The sequence below is a fragment of the Erpetoichthys calabaricus genome, chromosome 12, assembly GCF_900747795.2.
Source record: "Erpetoichthys calabaricus chromosome 12, fErpCal1.3, whole genome shotgun sequence".
NCBI lineage: Eukaryota > Metazoa > Chordata > Cladistia > Polypteriformes > Polypteridae > Erpetoichthys > Erpetoichthys calabaricus.
In genome coordinates, this window is record NC_041405.2 from 143548097 (window position 1) to 143572192 (window position 24096).

The 24096-nt window shown below is 36.8% G+C and overlaps 1 protein-coding gene across 1 annotated transcript in view; it reads left to right on the forward strand.

Annotated features, from left to right (window-relative positions):
- Window positions 1-24096, forward strand: part of LOC114663179 (mucin-16-like) — a 33126-nt gene that overhangs the window by 5941 nt on the left and 3089 nt on the right. The window contains exons 6-24 of the mRNA XM_051935419.1: window positions 122-145; window positions 747-860; window positions 1750-1850; window positions 2092-2159; window positions 8518-8687; window positions 8899-8922; window positions 9525-9605; window positions 10547-10647; window positions 10889-10956; window positions 12909-13078; window positions 13290-13313; window positions 13916-13996; window positions 14937-15037; window positions 15279-15346; window positions 17299-17468; window positions 17680-17703; window positions 18306-18386; window positions 19328-19428; window positions 19670-19737. Coding sequence (XP_051791379.1) covers window positions 122-145; window positions 747-860; window positions 1750-1850; window positions 2092-2159; window positions 8518-8687; window positions 8899-8922; window positions 9525-9605; window positions 10547-10647; window positions 10889-10956; window positions 12909-13078; window positions 13290-13313; window positions 13916-13996; window positions 14937-15037; window positions 15279-15346; window positions 17299-17468; window positions 17680-17703; window positions 18306-18386; window positions 19328-19428; window positions 19670-19737 — 1639 coding nt within the window. The remainder of the gene's footprint in view (window positions 1-121; window positions 146-746; window positions 861-1749; window positions 1851-2091; window positions 2160-8517; window positions 8688-8898; window positions 8923-9524; window positions 9606-10546; window positions 10648-10888; window positions 10957-12908; window positions 13079-13289; window positions 13314-13915; window positions 13997-14936; window positions 15038-15278; window positions 15347-17298; window positions 17469-17679; window positions 17704-18305; window positions 18387-19327; window positions 19429-19669; window positions 19738-24096) is intronic.

Here is a 24096-nt window from a genome sequence, read left to right on the forward strand (position 1 = left end):
AATTGAATGAGAATGGAGCTACAGGTTTAAGCACTAACTCTTGGGCTAAATTAATGAATAAAAAAGAAATTAATCAATATTTATTATATTAATAATAAAATTGTTTATCTCTTTTTTTCAGACTATCAAAAACAACCTGCTGTTAGTGAGTATTCTTTTGAAAAATATTTCATACAATCTAACATATTTCAAAATTATACTTATATTATACTGAACACTAAACTAAGCAAGGACTACAGTGTGTGCGTGACACTTTTTATTTAACGTTTAATCTGGCATCAGGGAAACAAAAATGTCTTCTGTTTTAGTTTGAAACAATAAATTGTAACCATATTTAAAGACGACATGAAAATTCTTCTTTGGTTAAAGCCACTGTGCCCTCGAAAAACAAACTCAGCCCAGTAGATTGAAGAAAATTCAAAGTCATCTGGTGAAATAGTCAGGTAGCGGCTTGATGTAAACAGCAGGGAGAGTGCCAGAACTAAAGCTCACTCACAAGAGCAACAGTTTAGCATTCACGTGGGGGTCAGAAGAACCATTCTGAATGTGCAGCATTATGCAAATAAAACTAATAGTACAGAATGGAAAGTTAAGTAAAGTGAGTGTGACACAAAAAAGATGAGTTGTCAACAATGTAAGCAAAAAAATATGATTTAAATGGAATTATAGTCTCTTGTGAGTCAGTATAAAAGATACTGGATGATATGTTCCAGCTAACTTGCAAACTTTCTTTTCATAAAACACAGTTCCAACGGTCAGCACCTCAACCAGCACAGCTTCTTCAACAGCCAGCACTACCCAGAGTACGGTACCTCCAACAGTCAGCACATTATCCAACGCTTCAGCAAACACAACTCCAAGTAAGAATCTATACAGGACTGAAAAATATCAATTCTTTTGCATATGGTTTGTCTCAAATATTCTCATTTCAATAATAGGTTTGAAAAGGTTTTATTAAATCACATAAAGAAAGGTCTTTCAAAATGGTAATGTCAAAAAGGCACAATTATATTTCGTTTAACCTAAAGTATTTAAAGTAGCTGCTGCTGTATATGCTTACTCAGAATGGCTGATATTGATCTCATGCCATAAATGAAGTACTGTAGACATCATCAATGAACATTCATTTATTTTCTGAACCAATCCACTCCATTGTGAACAATCTTACTCAGGTAGCATTAGACAAAAAGAAGTAAACATTCTGGACTGTGTCCTAGAAGCACTATTTATATCATTAAAACTTGACATTTTATGAAAATAAATAAAAACAACATGAAGGCACAGTGGGTTGCAATGCCGTCTCACTCATCTAGTATCTTGCACATAAATTCCACTCCTGGTCTTTGTCAATGTGGAATCTGCATGTTCTCTTTAGGTCAACATGGATTTTATTCACACACATCCACAAAGATGCACTGATCAGGTGATCGATTGTATCCAAATGGGTCTCTTCTGAGAGTGTGGGCCATCTGAATCAATGTCAAAATGGGCTTCTGTCTTACACCCAGTGTTTCTGTGATAGACTCTAGTCTCCCGGGTCCCTAAACTGTATTAGACAGAATCCCAAATAAATTACGGTATTTAGGTCAAACCTATGTTTTTTAAACTGTCCTGCTCCAGACTTATTAAAAGAATGAAGCTGTTATAAAACAGACTGCTTGCTAAGAGCACAAAGAAGGTAGACAAAAATAATTTATATGAATCGGCCTAAAATAATATACTATTATCTTGTCTTTGATTCTTTTTCAGAACCAATTTATCTCACTGTCAACTTCACCTTGACCAATCTGCCTTTCACATCTGCATTAAACGACAAAAACAACATCATAGCAAAAAACATTACATCTCTGGTAAGTTTTTGAATCTGCACTAGAATTTAAAGAAAAAAGACTTTCATTGGAAACAAATGATAAGTCAATTTGTAAGTGTTTATAGAAAACATTTAAAAGTTTCAAGGTGTCATTTTTAGACTGTTCACAAAATAGTTGTAACATGTACAAGTACCAAACCCTTGGTCTTAATGACTGCAAAAGCATTAAAAACATAAATGAAGTTAAACTGATGCACAAAACTGTTTTTTATTCCCCCCAGGCTGACCAACTTCTTCACAACAGCACGTTGGCTCCCGTGTTTTCATCTTGTCATTCTGTTAATTACAGGTAAGGAGCACAGTTTTATAATTGTACTCAATCATATCAAATCAAAGAAAATTCTATGGAGATGTAATGTAGGAACTCTAGATTAGCCATTTGTCAGTGAATGGGATGTCTGCATGTCTACCCAGTGATGCACTGCTGGCCTGAAAAGGGTCACAATCACGTTACAAACAGAGCTCTATGGATTGGTAAACAGCTAACCATAGCCATGAAAGAGATAAGTGCAAAAAACTTGAACAAAATGATGTATACCTTAAAATTCACAAAGTTGTTGGAAGGTATTGGTTTAATGTCTCAAAGTAGTGTATGACGCATAAACAACACAGAAATGACGTGCCAAGGGATAATGTCATCTCACTTCAAGTTATAGAAATGCATAAAAGGGGAAAAAGAAAGTGCCTGAGCAGCAAGAAAGAGTTCAGAGAAAGAATGTGCTGCTCCTTCAGTTTTGTCACTCCTGAAGACGAAGAGAACGTGAAATCATTAGGTAGTGAGGACGTCTAAAAAGATGAGTTGAGGCTCCTGCTACAGTGAGCTGTAAAAATAAATCACCAGGGTTAAATGAGTCACAGTATGGAGATTCTGATGTACCCAGTGCAGGATTTACGTATAAGCTACACAAGCTATAGCTTAGGGCCCCCGCCTTCTTGGGGGCCCCCAAAACAAATTGTCCGAGTAAGCAATTGTCATATATACTAAAATATACTACAGCATTATTTGTCCCAATCAGGCCCGGCCTGAGGCATAAGCGAAGTAGGCGACCGCCTAGGGCCCCGGCGTCCAGGGGGCCCCGGATCGACTCCTTGGTCTAATTTTCACGCATTTCACAGAGCTTCCAGGGCCTCAGGGGGCCCCTGGACCCCCCTTTCGCCTAGGGCCCCATAATACCTAAGACCGGGCCTGGATGTACCATCACAGTATTGAGAGAGAAGGCGTGGTAGGCCAGTTATTGTAGGAGTTCAAGATCCACCCACGCTAGCAATGTGTAAAATGAGCATTATTTTCCTATAATAAAAATAGGAAAGATACTTTAGTATTCATAATGTCAAATCAAAATATAAACCCAAACACTTGAAAAAAAATTCCTAGTTACTTAAGTACTTATTTCAAATAGTAAGCGATCACAATATATACAAATAAACACATTCAAGCCAAGATTAATTAAAATGACCTCGGTACAATAATGAGGCAAAAGTTACCTACTTATTCTGCAGCTATATATTTAGCACGATATGACAAACAATATATTCACTTTCTACTTCAAAGTTTTACAGAGAGATAATTCTGTTATCCTCAATTGTGACAAAGGCGCCATCAATTTATTTGCTTGAGTTCAAGGACTCTTTCTCTTCGACTGTTAATTGCTTGTGGCCCCAGTTTCTCCAAGGAGGATCACAACTGCGGTTTCTAAATAAAATTCTTTTTTTTGTTGGGGTTTTGCAAGAATGCTGTGTCATCGAGATACATGCCAGTTTGTACAAATCCACCAAGGCGTGCTTACGGAGTCATTGGTGATGAAAACTAGTCGGTGGTTCTTCACTTTGTGTCCTTCTTGTTCCTTCCTTTCCAGTAGTTGTACAGCTTCAAAACACTCAATTGCTGACAGTACCTTGTTCCTATAGTCCACAGCGTCAATGTTAAGCCAGAGCACGTAGCAGTGCTTGAGGGAAGTGTTTGTAAGACTTTTCCTGTACCCCATTATTTAACCCCGACATTACTGCCACAATGTCATAATACCGATAGCAGATAAATGTATGTCTAAATAACAAAGAATGTGTGCCACTTTTATAGTTTTCAGCAGATTATGCTTGCAAACCATGAGCCGAACTGTAAAAACTGTGGGTGTGCTAGGCCAGTTATTGTTATAGTGCCACCCATGCTAATTATGTGGAAAAACAGTCTATTATTTTGTTGTACTGCCAAATAACGTAGGAAAATGACATTAGTAACCATAAATATCTTTCATTACAGTGCGGGTCCCCAAAACGTTACAAAAGTAGTGATCAGCTGTGGGTTCAAAAATGGCACGTCTCTGCCTGATTTCAACAAATACATCATCTATGACTTGCTTCAAAATGAAACCCAAAACGGCACCAACTTGGGACCGTATACAATGGAGCCCAACAGCCTCTATGTGAACAGTAAGTGTCGCTGCTACATTTTCTGTTAAGAGAGAAATTGTGTAAAAAGAAATTAAAAGGTGTTTTACTGCTTAAAATCACTTAAGAAAGAATTGAATGAGAATGGAGCTACAGGTTTAAGCACTAACTCTTGGGCTAAATTAATGAATAAAAAAGAAATTAATCAATATTTATTATATTAATAATAAAATTGTTTATCTCTTTTTTTCAGACTATCAAAAACAACCTACTGTTAGTGAGTATTCTTTTGAAAAATATTTCATACAATCTAACATATTTCAAAATTATACTTATATTATACTGAACACTAAACTAAGCAAGGACTACAGTGTGTGCGTGACACTTTTTATTTAACGTTTAATCTGGCATCAGGGAAACAAAAATGTCTTCTGTTTTAGTATGAAACAATAAATTGTAACCATATTTAAAGACGACATGAAAATTCTTCTTTGGTTAAAGCCACTGTGCCCTCGAAAAACAAACTCAGCCCAGTAGATTGAAGAAAATTCAAAGTCATCTGGTGAAATAGTCAGGTAGCGGCTTGATGTAAACAGCAGGGAGAGTGCCAGAACTAAAGCTCACTCACAAGAGCAACAGTTTAGCATTCACGTGGGGGTCAGAAGAACCATTCTGAATGTGCAGCATTGTGCAAATAAAACTAATAGTACAGAATGGAAAGTTAAGTAAAGTGAGTGTGACACAACAAAAGATGAATTATCAACAATGTAAGCAAAAAAATATGATTTAAATGGAATTATAGTCTCTTGTGAGTCAGTATAAAAGATACTGGATGATATGTTCCAGCTAACTTGCAAACTTTCTTTTCATAAAACACAGTTCCAACGGTCAGCACCTCAACCAGCACAGCTTCTTCAACAGCCAGCACATTATCCGACGCTTCAGCAAACACAACTCCAAGTAAGAATCTATAAAGGACTGAAAAATTTCAATTCTTTTGCACATGGTTTGTCTCAAATATTCTCATTTCAATGATAGGTTTGAAAAGGTTTTATTAAATCACATAAAGAAAGGCGTTTCAAAATGAGTAATGTCAAAAAGGCACAATTATATTTCATTTTTACTCAGACGTCTGTGACTTGGAAATAGACATTCTTGTATTTTCTTAACAGCCTAAAGTATGTAAAGTAGCTGCAGGTGTATACACTTACTCAGAATGGCTGATATTGATCTCATGCCATAAATGAAGTACTGTAGACATCATCACTGAACATTCATTCATTTTCTGATCCAGTCTACTCCATTGTGCACAATCTTACTCAGGTAGCATTAGGCAAAAAGAAGTAAACATTCTGGACTGTGTCCTAGAAGCACTATTTATATCATTAAAACTTGACATTTTATGAAAATAAATACAAACAACATGAAAGCACAGTGGGTTGCAATGCCATCTCACTCATCTAGTATCTTGCACATAAATTCCACTCCTGGTCTTTGTCAGTGTGGAATCTGCATGTTCTCTTTAGGCCAACGTGGATTTTATTCACACACATCCACAAAGATGCACTGATCAGGTGATCGATTGTATCCAAATGGGTCTCTTCTGAGTGTGTGGGCCTTTTGATTCAATGTCAAAATGGGCTTCTGTCTTACACCCAGTGTTTCTGTGATAGACTCTAGTGTCCAGTGTCCCTAAACTGTATTAGTCAGAATCCCAAATAAATTACGGTATTTAGGTCAAATCTATGTTTTTTAAACTGTCCTGCTCCAGACTTATTAAAAGAATGAAGCTGTTATAAAACAGACTGCTTGCTAAGAGCACAAAGAAGGTAGACAAAAATAATTTATATGAATCGGCCTAAAATAATATACTATTATCTTGTCTTTGATTCTTTTTCAGAACCAATTTATCTCACTGTCAACTTCACCTTGACCAATCTGCCTTTCACATCTGCATTAAACGACAAAAACAACATCATAGCAAAAAACATTACATCTCTGGTAAGTTTTTGAATCTGCACTAGATTTTAAAGAAAAAAGACTTTCATTGGAAACAAATGATAAGTCAATTTGTAAGTGTTTATAGAAAACATTTAAAAGTTTCAAGGTGTCATTTTTAGACTGTTCACAAAATAGTTGTAACATGTACAAGTACCAAACCCTTGGTCTTAATGACTGCAAAAGCATTAAAAACATAAATGAAGTTAAGCTGATGCACAAAACTGTTTTTTATTCCCCCCAGGCTGACCAACTTCTTCGCAACAGCACGTTGGCTCCCGTGTTTTCATCTTGTCATTCTGTTAATTACAGGTAAGGAGCACAGTTTTATAATTGTACTCAATCATATCAAATCAAAGAAAATTCTATGGAGATGTAATGTAGGAACTCTAGATTAGCCATTTGTCAGTGAATGGGATGTCTGCATGTCTACCCAGTGATGCACTGCTGGCCTGAAAAGGGTCACAATCACGTTACAAACAGAGCTGTATGGATTGGTAAACAGCTAACCATAGCCATGAAAGAGATAAGTGCAAAAAACTTGAATAAAATGATGTACACCTTAAAATTCACAAAGTTGTTGGAAGGTATTGGTTTAATGTCTCAAAGTAGTGTATGACGCATAAACAACACAGAAATGACGTGCCAAGGGATAATGTCATCTCACTTCAAGTTATAGAAATACATAAAAGGGGAAAAAGAAAGTGCCTGAGCAGCAAGAAAGAGTTCAGAGAAAGAATGTGCTGCTCCTTCAGTTTTGTCACTCCTGAAGACAAAGACAACGTGAAATCATTAGGTAGTGAGGACATCTAAAAAGATGAGTTGAGGCTCCTGCTACAGTGAGCTGTAAAAATAAATCACCAGGGTTAAATGAGTCACAGTATGGAGATTCTGATGTACCCAGTGCAGGATTTACGTATAAGCTACACAAGCTATAGCTTAGGGCCCCCGCCTTCTTGGGGGCCCCCAAAACAAATTGTCCGAGTAAGCAATTGTCATATATACTAAAATATACTACAGCGTTATTTGTCCCAATCAGGCCCGGCCTTAGGCATAGGCGAAGTAGGCGACCGCCTAGGGCCCCGGATCGACTCCTTGGTCTAATTTTCACGCATTTCACAGAGCTTCCAGGGCCTCAGGGGGCCCCTGGACCCCCCTTTCGCCTAGGGCCCCATAATACCTAAGACCGGGCCTGGATGTACCATCACAGTATTGAGAGAGAAGGCGTGGTAGGCCAGTTATTGTAGGAGTTCAAGATCCACCCACGCTAGCAATGTGTAAAATGAGCATTATTTTCCTATAATAAAAATAGGAAAGATACTTTAGTATTCATAATGTCAAATCAAAATATAAACCCAAACACTTGAAAAAAAAATCCTAGTTACTTAAGTAGTTAATTTCAAATAGTAAGCGATCACAATATATACAAATAAACACATTCAAGCCAAGATTAATTAAAATGACCTCGGTACAATAATGAGGCAAAAGTTACCTACTTATTCTGCAGCTATATATTTAGCACGATATGACAAACAATATATTCACTTTCTACTTCAAAGTTTTACAGAGAGATAATTCTGTTATCCTCAATTGTGACAAAGGCACCATCAATTTATTTGCTTGAGTTCAAGGACTCTTTCTCTTCGACTGTTAATTGCTTGTGGCCCCAGTTTCTCCAAGGAGGATCACAACTGCGGTTTCTAAATAAAATTCTTTTTTTTGTTGGGGTTTTGCAAGAATGCTGTGTCATCGAGATACATGCCAGTTTGTACAAATCCACCAAGGCGTGCTTACGGAGTCATTGGTGATGAAAACTAGTCGGTGGTTCTTCACTTTGTGTCCTTCTTGTTCCTTCCTTTCCAGTAGTTGTACAGCTTCAAAACACTCAATTGCTGACAGTACCTTGTTCCTATAGTCCACAGCGTCAATGTTAAGCCAGAGCACGTAGCAGTGCTTGAGGGAAGTGTTTGTAAGACTTTTCCTGTACCCCATTATTTAACCCCGACATTACTGCCACAATGTCATAATACCGATAGCAGATAAATGTATGTCTAAATAACAAAGAATGTGTGCCACTTTTATAGTTTTCAGCAGATTATGCTTGCAAACCATGAGCCGAACTGTAAAAACTGTGGGTGTGCTAGGCCAGTTATTGTTATAGTGCCACCCATGCTAATTATGTGGAAAAACAGTCTATTATTTTGTTGTACTGCCAAATAACGTAGGAAAATGACATTAGTAACCATAAATATCTTTCATTACAGTGCGGGTCCCCAAAACGTTACAAAAGTAGTGATCAGCTGTGGGTTCAAAAATGGCACGTCTCTGCCTGATTTCAACAAATACATCATCTATGACTTGCTTCAAAATGAAACCCAAAACGGCACCAACTTGGGACCGTATACAATGGAGCCCAACAGCCTCTATGTGAACAGTAAGTGTCGCTGCTACATTTTCTGTTAAGAGAGAAATTGTGTAAAAAGAAATTAAAAGGTGTTTTACTGCTTAAAATCACTTAAGAAAGAATTGAATGAGAATGGAGCTACAGGTTTAAGCACTAACTCTTGGGCTAAATTAATGAATAAAAAAGAAATTAATCAATATTTATTATATTAATAATAAAATTGTTTATCTCTTTTTTTCAGACTATCAAAAACAACCTACTGTTAGTGAGTATTCTTTTGAAAAATATTTCATACAATCTAACATATTTCAAAATTATACTTATATTATACTGAACACTAAACTAAGCAAGGACTACAGTGTGTGCGTGACACTTTTTATTTAACGTTTAATCTGGCATCAGGGAAACAAAAATGTCTTCTGTTTTAGTATGAAACAATAAATTGTAACCATATTTAAAGACGACATGAAAATTCTTCTTTGGTTAAAGCCACTGTGCCCTCGAAAAACAAACTCAGCCCAGTAGACTGAAGAAAATTCAAAGTCATCTGGTGAAATAGTCAGGTAGCGGCTTGATGTAAACAGCAGGGAGAGTGCCAGAACTAAAGCTCACTCACAAGAGCAACAGTTTAGCATTCACGTGGGGGTCAGAAGAACCATTCCGAATGTGCAGCATTGTGCAAATAAAACTAATAGTACAGAATGGAAAGTTAAGTAAAGTGAGTGTGACACAACAAAAGATGAATTATCAACAATGTAAGCAAAAAAATATGATTTAAATGGAATTATAGTCTCTTGTGAGTCAGTATAAAAGATACTGGATGATATGTTCCAGCTAACTTGCAAACTTTCTTTTCATAAAACACAGTTCCAACGGTCAGCACCTCAACCAGCACAGCTTCTTCAACAGCCAGCACATTATCCGACGCTTCAGCAAACACAACTCCAAGTAAGAATCTATAAAGGACTGAAAAATTTCAATTCTTTTGCACATGGTTTGTCTCAAATATTCTCATTTCAATGATAGGTTTGAAAAGGTTTTATTAAATCACATAAAGAAAGGCGTTTCAAAATGAGTAATGTCAAAAAGGCACAATTATATTTCATTTTTACTCAGACGTCTGTGACTTGGAAATAGACATTCTTGTATTTTCTTAACAGCCTAAAGTATGTAAAGTAGCTGCAGGTGTATACACTTACTCAGAATGGCTGATATTGATCTCATGCCATAAATGAAGTACTGTAGACATCATCACTGAACATTCATTCATTTTCTGATCCAGTCTACTCCATTGTGCACAATCTTACTCAGGTAGCATTAGGCAAAAAGAAGTAAACATTCTGGACTGTGTCCTAGAAGCACTATTTATATCATTAAAACTTGACATTTTATGAAAATAAATACAAACAACATGAAAGCACAGTGGGTTGCAATGCCATCTCACTCATCTAGTATCTTGCACATAAATTCCACTCCTGGTCTTTGTCAGTGTGGAATCTGCATGTTCTCTTTAGGCCAACGTGGATTTTATTCACACACATCCACAAAGATGCACTGATCAGGTGATCGATTGTATCCAAATGGGTCTCTTCTGAGTGTGTGGGCCTTTTGATTCAATGTCAAAATGGGCTTCTGTCTTACACCCAGTGTTTCTGTGATAGACTCTAGTGTCCAGTGTCCCTAAACTGTATTAGTCAGAATCCCAAATAAATTACGGTATTTAGGTCAAATCTATGTTTTTTAAACTGTCCTGCTCCAGACTTATTAAAAGAATGAAGCTGTTATAAAACAGACTGCTTGCTAAGAGCACAAAGAAGGTAGACAAAAATAATTTTATATGAATCGGCCTAAAATAATATACTATTATCTTGTCTTTGATTCTTTTTCAGAACCAATTTATCTCACTGTCAACTTCACCTTGACCAATCTGCCTTTCACATCTGCATTAAACGACAAAAACAACATCATAGCAAAAAACATTACATCTCTGGTAAGTTTTTGAATCTGCACTAGATTTTAAAGAAAAAAGACTTTCATTGGAAACAAATGATAAGTCAATTTGTAAGTGTTTATAGAAAACATTTAAAAGTTTCAAGGTGTCATTTTTAGACTGTTCACAAAATAGTTGTAACATGTACAAGTACCAAACCCTTGGTCTTAATGACTGCAAAAGCATTAAAAACATAAATGAAGTTAAGCTGATGCACAAAACTGTTTTTTATTCCCCCCAGGCTGACCAACTTCTTCACAACAGCACGTTGGCTCCCGTGTTTTCATCTTGTCATTCTGTTAATTACAGGTAAGGAGCACAGTTTTATAATTGTACTCAATCATATCAAATCAAAGAAAATTCTATGGAGATGTAATGTAGGAACTCTAGATTAGCCATTTGTCAGTGAATGGGATGTCTGCATGTCTACCCAGTGATGCACTGCTGGCCTGAAAAGGGTCACAATCACGTTACAAACAGAGCTGTATGGATTGGTAAACAGCTAACCATAGCCATGAAAGAGATAAGTGCAAAAAACTTGAATAAAATGATGTACACCTTAAAATTCACAAAGTTGTTGGAAGGTATTGGTTTAATGTCTCAAAGTAGTGTATGACGCATAAACAACACAGAAATGACGTGCCAAGGGATAATGTCATCTCACTTCAAGTTATAGAAATACATAAAAGGGGAAAAAGAAAGTGCCTGAGCAGCAAGAAAGAGTTCAGAGAAAGAATGTGCTGCTCCTTCAGTTTTGTCACTCCTGAAGACAAAGACAACGTGAAATCATTAGGTAGTGAGGACATCTAAAAAGATGAGTTGAGGCTCCTGCTACAGTGAGCTGTAAAAATAAATCACCAGGGTTAAATGAGTCACAGTATGGAGATTCTGATGTACCCAGTGCAGGATTTACGTATAAGCTACACAAGCTATAGCTTAGGGCCCCCGCCTTCTTGGGGGCCCCCAAAACAAATTGTCCGAGTAAGCAATTGTCATATATACTAAAATATACTACAGCGTTATTTGTCCCAATCAGGCCCGGCCTTAGGCATAGGCGAAGTAGGCGACCGCCTAGGGCCCCGGATCGACTCCTTGGTCTAATTTTCACGCATTTCACAGAGCTTCCAGGGCCTCAGGGGGCCCCTGGACCCCCCTTTCGCCTAGGGCCCCATAATACCTAAGACCGGGCCTGGATGTACCATCACAGTATTGAGAGAGAAGGCGTGGTAGGCCAGTTATTGTAGGAGTTCAAGATCCACCCACGCTAGCAATGTGTAAAATGAGCATTATTTTCCTATAATAAAAATAGGAAAGATACTTTAGTATTCATAATGTCAAATCAAAATATAAACCCAAACACTTGAAAAAAAAATCCTAGTTACTTAAGTAGTTAATTTCAAATAGTAAGCGATCACAATATATACAAATAAACACATTCAAGCCAAGATTAATTAAAATGACCTCGGTACAATAATGAGGCAAAAGTTACCTACTTATTCTGCAGCTATATATTTAGCACGATATGACAAACAATATATTCACTTTCTACTTCAAAGTTTTACAGAGAGATAATTCTGTTATCCTCAATTGTGACAAAGGCACCATCAATTTATTTGCTTGAGTTCAAGGACTCTTTCTCTTCGACTGTTAATTGCTTGTGGCCCCAGTTTCTCCAAGGAGGATCACAACTGCGGTTTCTAAATAAAATTCTTTTTTTTGTTGGGGTTTTGCAAGAATGCTGTGTCATCGAGATACATGCCAGTTTGTACAAATCCACCAAGGCGTGCTTACGGAGTCATTGGTGATGAAAACTAGTCGGTGGTTCTTCACTTTGTGTCCTTCTTGTTCCTTCCTTTCCAGTAGTTGTACAGCTTCAAAACACTCAATTGCTGACAGTACCTTGTTCCTATAGTCCACAGCGTCAATGTTAAGCCAGAGCACGTAGCAGTGCTTGAGGGAAGTGTTTGTAAGACTTTTCCTGTACCCCATTATTTAACCCCGACATTACTGCCACAATGTCATAATACCGATAGCAGATAAATGTATGTCTAAATAACAAAGAATGTGTGCCACTTTTATAGTTTTCAGCAGATTATGCTTGCAAACCATGAGCCGAACTGTAAAAACTGTGGGTGTGCTAGGCCAGTTATTGTTATAGTGCCACCCATGCTAATTATGTGGAAAAACAGTCTATTATTTTGTTGTACTGCCAAATAACGTAGGAAAATGACATTAGTAACCATAAATATCTTTCATTACAGTGCGGGTCCCCAAAACGTTACAAAAGTAGTGATCAGCTGTGGGTTCAAAAATGGCACGTCTCTGCCTGATTTCAACAAATACATCATCTATGACTTGCTTCAAAATGAAACCCAAAACGGCACCAACTTGGGACCGTATACAATGGAGCCCAACAGCCTCTATGTGAACAGTAAGTGTCGCTGCTACATTTTCTGTTAAGAGAGAAATTGTGTAAAAAGAAATTAAAAGGTGTTTTACTGCTTAAAATCACTTAAGAAAGAATTGAATGAGAATGGAGCTACAGGTTTAAGCACTAACTCTTGGGCTAAATTAATGAATAAAAAAGAAATTAATCAATATTTATTATATTAATAATAAAATTGTTTATCTCTTTTTTTCAGACTATCAAAAACAACCTACTGTTAGTGAGTATTCTTTTGAAAAATATTTCATACAATCTAACATATTTCAAAATTATACTTATATTATACTGAACACTAAACTAAGCAAGGACTACAGTGTGTGCGTGACACTTTTTATTTAACGTTTAATCTGGCATCAGGGAAACAAAAATGTCTTCTGTTTTAGTATGAAACAATAAATTGTAACCATATTTAAAGACGACATGAAAATTCTTCTTTGGTTAAAGCCACTGTGCCCTCGAAAAACAAACTCAGCCCAGTAGACTGAAGAAAATTCAAAGTCATCTGGTGAAATAGTCAGGTAGCGGCTTGATGTAAACAGCAGGGAGAGTGCCAGAACTAAAGCTCACTCACAAGAGCAACAGTTTAGCATTCACGTGGGGGTCAGAAGAACCATTCCGAATGTGCAGCATTGTGCAAATAAAACTAATAGTACAGAATGGAAAGTTAAGTAAAGTGAGTGTGACACAACAAAAGATGAATTATCAACAATGTAAGCAAAAAAATATGATTTAAATGGAATTATAGTCTCTTGTGAGTCAGTATAAAAGATACTGGATGATATGTTCCAGCTAACTTGCAAACTTTCTTTTCATAAAACACAGTTCCAACGGTCAGCACCTCAACCAGCACAGCTTCTTCAACAGCCAGCACATTATCCGACGCTTCAGCAAACACAACTCCAAGTAAGAATCTATAAAGGACTGAAAAATTTCAATTCTTTTGCACATGGTTTGTCTCAAATATTCTCATTTCAATGATAGGTTTGAAAAGGTTTTATTAAATCACATAAAGAAAGGCGTTTCAAAATGAGTAATGTCAAAAAGGCACAATTATATTTCATTTTTACTCAGACGTCTGTGACTTGGAAATAGACATTCTTGTATTTTCTTAACAGCCTAAAGTATGTAAAGTAGCTGCAGGTGTATACACTTACTCAGAATGGCTGATATTGATCTCATGCCATAAATGAAGTACTGTAGACATCATCACTGAACATTCATTCATTTTCTGATCCAGTCTACTCCATTGTGCACAATCTTACTCAGGTAGCATTAGGCAAAAAGAAGTAAACATTCTGGACTGTGTCCTAGAAGCACTATTTATATCATTAAAACTTGACATTTTATGAAAATAAATACAAACAACATGAAAGCACAGTGGGTTGCAATGCCATCTCACTCATCTAGTATCTTGCACATAAATTCCACTCCTGGTCTTTGTCAGTGTGGAATCTGCATGTTCTCTTTAGGCCAACGTGGATTTTATTCACACACATCCACAAAGATGCACTGATCAGGTGATCGATTGTATCCAAATGGGTCTCTTCTGAGTGTGTGGGCCTTTTGATTCAATGTCAAAATGGGCTTCTGTCTTACACCCAGTGTTTCTGTGATAGACTCTAGTGTCCAGTGTCCCTAAACTGTATTAGTCAGAATCCCAAATAAATTACGGTATTTAGGTCAAATCTATGTTTTTTAAACTGTCCTGCTCCAGACTTATTAAAAGAATGAAGCTGTTATAAAACAGACTGCTTGCTAAGAGCACAAAGAAGGTAGACAAAAATAATTTATATGAATCGGCCTAAAATAATATACTATTATCTTGTCTTTGATTCTTTTTCAGAACCAATTTATCTCACTGTCAACTTCACCTTGACCAATCTGCCTTTCACATCTGCATTAAACGACAAAAACAACATCATAGCAAAAAACATTACATCTCTGGTAAGTTTTTGAATCTGCACTAGATTTTAAAGAAAAAAGACTTTCATTGGAAACAAATGATAAGTCAATTTGTAAGTGTTTATAGAAAACATTTAAAAGTTTCAAGGTGTCATTTTTAGACTGTTCACAAAATAGTTGTAACATGTACAAGTACCAAACCCTTGGTCTTAATGACTGCAAAAGCATTAAAAACATAAATGAAGTTAAGCTGATGCACAAAACTGTTTTTTATTCCCCCCAGGCTGACCAACTTCTTCACAACAGCACGTTGGCTCCCGTGTTTTCATCTTGTCATTCTGTTAATTACAGGTAAGGAGCACAGTTTTATAATTGTACTCAATCATATCAAATCAAAGAAAATTCTATGGAGATGTAATGTAGGAACTCTAGATTAGCCATTTGTCAGTGAATGGGATGTCTGCATGTCTACCCAGTGATGCACTGCTGGCCTGAAAAGGGTCACAATCACGTTACAAACAGAGCTGTATGGATTGGTAAACAGCTAACCATAGCCATGAAAGAGATAAGTGCAAAAAACTTGAATAAAATGATGTACACCTTAAAATTCACAAAGTTGTTGGAAGGTATTGGTTTAATGTCTCAAAGTAGTGTATGACGCATAAACAACACAGAAATGACGTGCCAAGGGATAATGTCATCTCACTTCAAGTTATAGAAATACATAAAAGGGGAAAAAGAAAGTGCCTGAGCAGCAAGAAAGAGTTCAGAGAAAGAATGTGCTGCTCCTTCAGTTTTGTCACTCCTGAAGACAAAGACAACGTGAAATCATTAGGTAGTGAGGACGTCTAAAAAGATGAGTTGAGGCTCCTGCTACAGTGAGCTGTAAAAATAAATCACCAGGGTTAAATGAGTCACAGTATGGAGATTCTGATGTACCCAGTGCAGGATTTACGTATAAGCTACACAAGCTATAGCTTAGGGCCCCCGCCTTCTTGGGGGCCCCCAAAACAAATTGTCCGAGTAAGCAATTGTCATATATACTAAAATATACTACAGCGTTATTTGTCCCAATCAGGCCCGGCCTTAGGCATAGGTGAAGTAGGCGACCGCCTAGGGCCCCGGATCGACTCCTTGGTCTAATTTTCACGCATTTCACAGAGCTTCCAGGGCCTCAGGGGGCCCCTGGACCCCCCTTTCGCCTAGGGCCCCATAATACCTAAGACCGGGCCTGGATGTACCATCACAGTATTGAGAGAGAAGGCGTGGTAGGCCAGTTATTGTAGGAGTTCAAGATCCACCCACGCTAGCAATGTGTAAAATGAGCATTATTTTCCTATAATAAAAATAGGAAAGATACTTTAGTATTCATAATGTCAAATCAAAATATAAACCCAAACACTTGAAAAAAAAATCCTAGTTACTTAAGTAGTTAATTTCAAATAGTAAGCGATCACAATATATACAAATAAACACATTCAAGCCAAGATTAATTAAAATGACCTCGGTACAATAATGAGGCAAAAGTTACCTACTTATTCTGCAGCTATATATTTAGCACGATATGACAAACAATATATTCACTTTCTACTTCAAAGTTTTACAGAGAGATAATTCTGTTATCCTCAATTGTGACAAAGGCACCATCAATTTATTTGCTTGAGTTCAAGGACTCTTTCTCTTCGACTGTTAATTGCTTGTGGCCCCAGTTTCTCCAAGGAGGATCACAACTGCGGTTTCTAAATAAAATTCTTTTTTTTGTTGGGGTTTTGCAAGAATGCTGTGTCATCGAGATACATGCCAGTTTGTACAAATCCACCAAGGCGTGCTTACGGAGTCATTGGTGATGAAAACTAGTCGGTGGTTCTTCACTTTGTGTCCTTCTTGTTCCTTCCTTTCCAGTAGTTGTACAGCTTCAAAACACTCAATTGCTGACAGTACCTTGTTCCTATAGTCCACAGCGTCAATGTTAAGCCAGAGCACGTAGCAGTGCTTGAGGGAAGTGTTTGTAAGACTTTTCCTGTACCCCATTATTTAACCCCGACATTACTGCCACAATGTCATAATACCGATAGCAGATAAATGTATGTCTAAATAACAAAGAATGTGTGCCACTTTTATAGTTTTCAGCAGATTATGCTTGCAAACCATGAGCCGAACTGTAAAAACTGTGGGTGTGCTAGGCCAGTTATTGTTATAGTGCCACCCATGCTAATTATGTGGAAAAACAGTCTATTATTTTGTTGTACTGCCAAATAACGTAGGAAAATGACATTAGTAACCATAAATATCTTTCATTACAGTGCGGGTCCCCAAAACGTTACAAAAGTAGTGATCAGCTGTGGGTTCAAAAATGGCACGTCTCTGCCTGATTTCAACAAATACATCATCTATGACTTGCTTCAAAATGAAACCCAAAACGGCACCAACTTGGGACCGTATACAATGGAGCCCAACAGCCTCTATGTGAACAGTAAGTGTCGCTGCTACATTTTCTGTTAAGAGAGAAATTGTGTAAAAAGAAATTAAAAGGTGTTTTACTGCTTAAAATCACTTAAGAAAGAATTGAATGAGAATGGAGCTACAGGTTTAAGCACTAACTCTTGGGCTAAATTAATGAATAAAAAAGAAATTAATCAATATTTATTATATTAATAATAAAATTGTTTATCTCTTTTTTTCAGACTATCAAAAACAACCTACTGTTAGTGAGTATTCTTTTGAAAAATATTTCATACAATCTAACATATTTCAAAATTATACTTATATTATACTGAACACTAAACTAAGCAAGGACTACAGTGTGTGCGTGACACTTTTTATTTAACGTTTAATCTGGCATCAGGGAAACAAAAATGTCTTCTGTTTTAGTATGAAACAATAAATTGTAACCATATTTAAAGACGACATGAAAATTCTTCTTTGGTTAAAGCCACTGTGCCCTCGAAAAACAAACTCAGCCCAGTAGACTGAAGAAAATTCAAAGTCATCTGGTGAAATAGTCAGGTAGCGGCTTGATGTAAACAGCAGGGAGAGTGCCAGAACTAAAGCTCACTCACAAGAGCAACAGTTTAGCATTCACGTGGGGGTCAGAAGAACCATTCCGAATGTGCAGCATTGTGCAAATAAAACTAATAGTACAGAATGGAAAGTTAAGTAAAGTGAGTGTGACACAACAAAAGATGAATTATCAACAATGTAAGCAAAAAAATATGATTTAAATGGAATTATAGTCTCTTGTGAGTCAGTATAAAAGATACTGGATGATATGTTCCAGCTAACTTGCAAACTTTCTTTTCATAAAACACAGTTCCAACGGTCAGCACCTCAACCAGCACAGCTTCTTCAACAGCCAGCACATTATCCGACGCTTCAGCAAACACAACTCCAAGTAAGAATCTATAAAGGACTGAAAAATTTCAATTCTTTTGCACATGGTTTGTCTCAAATATTCTCATTTCAATGATAGGTTTGAAAAGGTTTTATTAAATCACATAAAGAAAGGCGTTTCAAAATGAGTAATGTCAAAAAGGCACAATTATATTTCATTTTTACTCAGACGTCTGTGACTTGGAAATAGACATTCTTGTATTTTCTTAACAGCCTAAAGTATGTAAAGTAGCTGCAGGTGTATACACTTACTCAGAATGGCTGATATTGATCTCATGCCATAAATGAAGTACTGTAGACATCATCACTGAACATTCATTCATTTTCTGATCCAGTCTACTCCATTGTGCACAATCTTACTCAGGTAGCATTAGGCAAAAAGAAGTAAACATTCTGGACTGTGTCCTAGAAGCACTATTTATATCATTAAAACTTGACATTTTATGAAAATAAATACAAACAACATGAAAGCACAGTGGGTTGCAATGCCATCTCACTCATCTAGTATCTTGCACATAAATTCCACTCCTGGTCTTTGTCAGTGTGGAATCTGCATGTTCTCTTTAGGCCAACGTGGATTTTATTCACACACATCCACAAAGATGCACTGATCAGGTGATCGATTGTATCCAAATGGGTCTCTTCTGAGTGTGTGGGCCTTTTGATTCAATGTCAAAATGGGCTTCTGTCTTACACCCAGTGTTTCTGTGATAGACTCTAGTGTCCAGTGTCCCTAAACTGTATTAGTCAGAATCCCAAATAAATTACGGTATTTAGGTCAAATCTATGTTTTTTAAACTGTCCTGCTCCAGACTTATTAAAAGAATGAAGCTGTTATAAAACAGACTGCTTGCTAAGAGCACAAAGAAGGTAGACAAAAATAATTTTATATGAATCGGCCTAAAATAATATACTATTATCTTGTCTTTGATTCTTTTTCAGAACCAATTTATCTCACTGTCAACTTCACCTTGACCAATCTGCCTTTCACATCTGCATTAAACGACAAAAACAACATCATAGCAAAAAACATTACATCTCTGGTAAGTTTTTGAATCTGCACTAGATTTTAAAGAAAAAAGACTTTCATTGGAAACAAATGATAAGTCAATTTGTAAGTGTTTATAGAAAACATTTAAAAGTTTCAAGGTGTCATTTTTAGACTGTTCACAAAATAGTTGTAACATGTACAAGTACCAAACCCTTGGTCTTAATGACTGCAAAAGCATTAAAAACATAAATGAAGTTAAGCTGATGCACAAAACTGTTTTTTATTCCCCCCAGGCTGACCAACTTCTTCACAACAGCACGTTGGCTCCCGTGTTTTCATCTTGTCATTCTGTTAATTACAGGTAAGGAGCACAGTTTTATAATTGTACTCAATCATATCAAATCAAAGAAAATTCTATGGAGATGTAATGTAGGAACTCTAGATTAGCCATTTGTCAGTGAATGGGATGTCTGCATGTCTACCCAGTGATGCACTGCTGGCCTGAAAAGGGTCACAATCACGTTACAAACAGAGCTGTATGGATTGGTAAACAGCTAACCATAGCCATGAAAGAGATAAGTGCAAAAAACTTGAATAAAATGATGTACACCTTAAAATTCACAAAGTTGTTGGAAGGTATTGGTTTAATGTCTCAAAGTAGTGTATGACGCATAAACAACACAGAAATGACGTGCCAAGGGATAATGTCATCTCACTTCAAGTTATAGAAATACATAAAAGGGGAAAAAGAAAGTGCCTGAGCAGCAAGAAAGAGTTCAGAGAAAGAATGTGCTGCTCCTTCAGTTTTGTCACTCCTGAAGACAAAGACAACGTGAAATCATTAGGTAGTGAGGACGTCTAAAAAGATGAGTTGAGGCTCCTGCTACAGTGAGCTGTAAAAATAAATCACCAGGGTTAAATGAGTCACAGTATGGAGATTCTGATGTACCCAGTGCAGGATTTACGTATAAGCTACACAAGCTATAGCTTAGGGCCCCCGCCTTCTTGGGGGCCCCCAAAACAAATTGTCCGAGTAAGCAATTGTCATATATACTAAAATATACTACAGCGTTATTTGTCCCAATCAGGCCCGGCCTTAGGCATAGGCGAAGTAGGCGACCGCCTAGGGCCCCGGATCGACTCCTTGGTCTAATTTTCACGCATTTCACAGAGCTTCCAGGGCCTCAGGGGGCCCCTGGACCCCCCTTTCGCCTAGGGCCCCATAATACCTAAGACCGGGCCTGGATGTACCATCACAGTATTGAGAGAGAAGGCGTGGTAGGCCAGTTATTGTAGGAGTTCAAGATCCACCCACGCTAGCAATGTGTAAAATGAGCATTATTTTCCTATAATAAAAATAGGAAAGATACTTTAGTATTCATAATGTCAAATCAAAATATAAACCCAAACACTTGAAAAAAAAATCCTAGTTACTTAAGTAGTTAATTTCAAATAGTAAGCGATCACAATATATACAAATAAACACATTCAAGCCAAGATTAATTAAAATGACCTCGGTACAATAATGAGGCAAAAGTTACCTACTTATTCTGCAGCTATATATTTAGCACGATATGACAAACAATATATTCACTTTCTACTTCAAAGTTTTACAGAGAGCTAATTCTGTTATCCTCAATTGTGACAAAGGCACCATCAATTTATTTGCTTGAGTTCAAGGACTCTTTCTCTTCGACTGTTAATTGCTTGTGGCCCCAGTTTCTCCAAGGAGGATCACAACTGCGGTTTCTAAATAAAATTCTTTTTTTTGTTGGGGTTTTGCAAGAATGCTGTGTCATCGAGATACATGCCAGTTTGTACAAATCCACCAAGGCGTGCTTACGGAGTCATTGGTGATGAAAACTAGTCGGTGGTTCTTCACTTTGTGTCCTTCTTGTTCCTTCCTTTCCAGTAGTTGTACAGCTTCAAAACACTCAATTGCTGACAGTACCTTGTTCCTATAGTCCACAGCGTCAATGTTAAGCCAGAGCACGTAGCAGTGCTTGAGGGAAGTGTTTGTAAGACTTTTCCTGTACCCCATTATTTAACCCCGACATTACTGCCACAATGTCATAATACCGATAGCAGATAAATGTATGTCTAAATAACAAAGAATGTGTGCCACTTTTATAGTTTTCAGCAGATTATGCTTGCAAACCATGAGCCGAACTGTAAAAACTGTGGGTGTGCTAGGCCAGTTATTGTTATAGTGCCACCCATGCTAATTATGTGGAAAAACAGTCTATTATTTTGTTGTACTGCCAAATAACGTAGGAAAATGACATTAGTAACCATAAATATCTTTCATTACAGTGCGGGTCCCCAAAACGTTACAAAAGTAGTGATCAGCTGTGGGTTCAAAAATGGCACGTCTCTGCCTGATTTCAACAAATACATCATCTATGATTTGCTTCAAAATGAAACCCAAAACGGCACCAACTTGGGACCGTATACAATGGAGCCCAACAGCCTCTATGTGAACAGTAAGTGTCGCTGCTACATTTTCTGTTAAGAGAGAAATTGTGTAAAAAGAAATTAAAAGGTGTTTTACTGCTTAAAATCACTTAAGAAAGAATTGAATGAGAATGGAGCTACAGGTTTAAGCACTAACTCTTGGGCTAAATTAATGAATAAAAAAGAAATTAATCAATATTTATTATATTAATAATAAAATTGTTTATCTCTTTTTTTCAGACTATCAAAAACAACCTACTGTTAGTGAGTATTCTTTTGAAAAATATTTCATACAATCTAACATATTTCAAAAGAATACTTATATTATACTGAACACTAAACTAAGCAAGGACTACAGTGTGTGCGTGACACTTTTTATTTAACGTTTAATCTGGCATCAGGGAAACAAAAATGTCTTCTGTTTTAGTATGAAACAATAAATTGTAACCATATTTAAAGACGACATGAAAATTCTTCTTTGGTTAAAGCCACTGTGCCCTCGAAAAACAAACTCAGCCCAGTAGACTGAAGAAAATTCAAAGTCATCTGGTGAAATAGTCAGGTAGCGGCTTGATGTAAACAGCAGGGAGAGTGCCAGAACTAAAGCTCACTCACAAGAGCAACAGTTTAGCATTCACGTGGGGGTCAGAAGAACCATTCCGAATGTGCAGCATTGTGCAAATAAAACTAATAGTACAGAATGGAAAGTTAAGTAAAGTGAGTGTGACACAACAAAAGATGAATTATCAACAATGTAAGCAAAAAAATATGATTTAAATGGAATTATAGTCTCTTGTGAGTCAGTATAAAAGATACTGGATGATATGTTCCAGCTAACTTGCAAACTTTCTTTTCATAAAACACAGTTCCAACGGTCAGCACCTCAACCAGCACAGCTTCTTCAACAGCCAGCACATTATCCGACGCTTCAGCAAACACAACTCCAAGTAAGAATCTATAAAGGACTGAAAAATTTCAATTCTTTTGCACATGGTTTGTCTCAAATATTCTCATTTCAATGATAGGTTTGAAAAGGTTTTATTAAATCACATAAAGAAAGGCGTTTCAAAATGAGTAATGTCAAAAAGGCACAATTATATTTCATTTTTACTCAGACGTCTGTGACTTGGAAATAGACATTCTTGTATTTTCTTAACAGCCTAAAGTATGTAAAGTAGCTGCAGGTGTATACACTTACTCAGAATGGCTGATATTGATCTCATGCCATAAATGAAGTACTGTAGACATCATCACTGAACATTCATTCATTTTCTGATCCAGTCTACTCCATTGTGCACAATCTTACTCAGGTAGCATTAGGCAAAAAGAAGTAAACATTCTGGACTGTGTCCTAGAAGCACTATTTATATCATTAAAACTTGACATTTTATGAAAATAAATACAAACAACATGAAAGCACAGTGGGTTGCATGCAATGCCATCTCACTCATCTAGTATCTTGCACATAAATTCCACTCCTGGTCTTTGTCAGTGTGGAATCTGCATGTTCTCTTTAGGCCAACGTGGATTTTATTCACACACATCCACAAAGATGCACTGATCAGGTGATCGATTGTATCCAAATGGGTCTCTTCTGAGTGTGTGGGCCTTTTGATTCAATGTCAAAATGGGCTTCTGTCTTACACCCAGTGTTTCTGTGATAGACTCTAGTGTCCAGTGTCCCTAAACTGTATTAGTCAGAATCCCAAATAAATTACGGTATTTAGGTCAAATCTATGTTTTTTAAACTGTCCTGCTCCAGACTTATTAAAAGAATGAAGCTGTTATAAAACAGACTGCTTGCTAAGAGCACAAAGAAGGTAGACAAAAATAATTTATATGAATCGGCCTAAAATAATATACTATTATCTTGTCTTTGATTCTTTTTCAGAACCAATTTATCTCACTGTTAACTTCACCTTGACCAACCTGCCTTTCACATCAGCATTAAACGACAAAAACAACATCATAGCAAAAAACATTACATCCCTGGTAAGTTTCTGAATCTGCACTGGAATTTAAAGAAAAAAGACTTTAATTGGAGATAAATGATAAGTCAATTTGTAAGTGTTTGTAGAAAACATTTAAAAGTTTCAAGGTGTCATTTTTAGACCGTTCACAAAATAGTTGTAACATGTACAAGTACCAAACCCTTGGTCTTAATGACAACAAAAGAATTAAAAACATAAATGAAGTTAAGCTGATGCCCATACTTGTTTTTTATTCCACCCAGGCTGACCAACTTCTTCAGAACAGCACGTTGGCT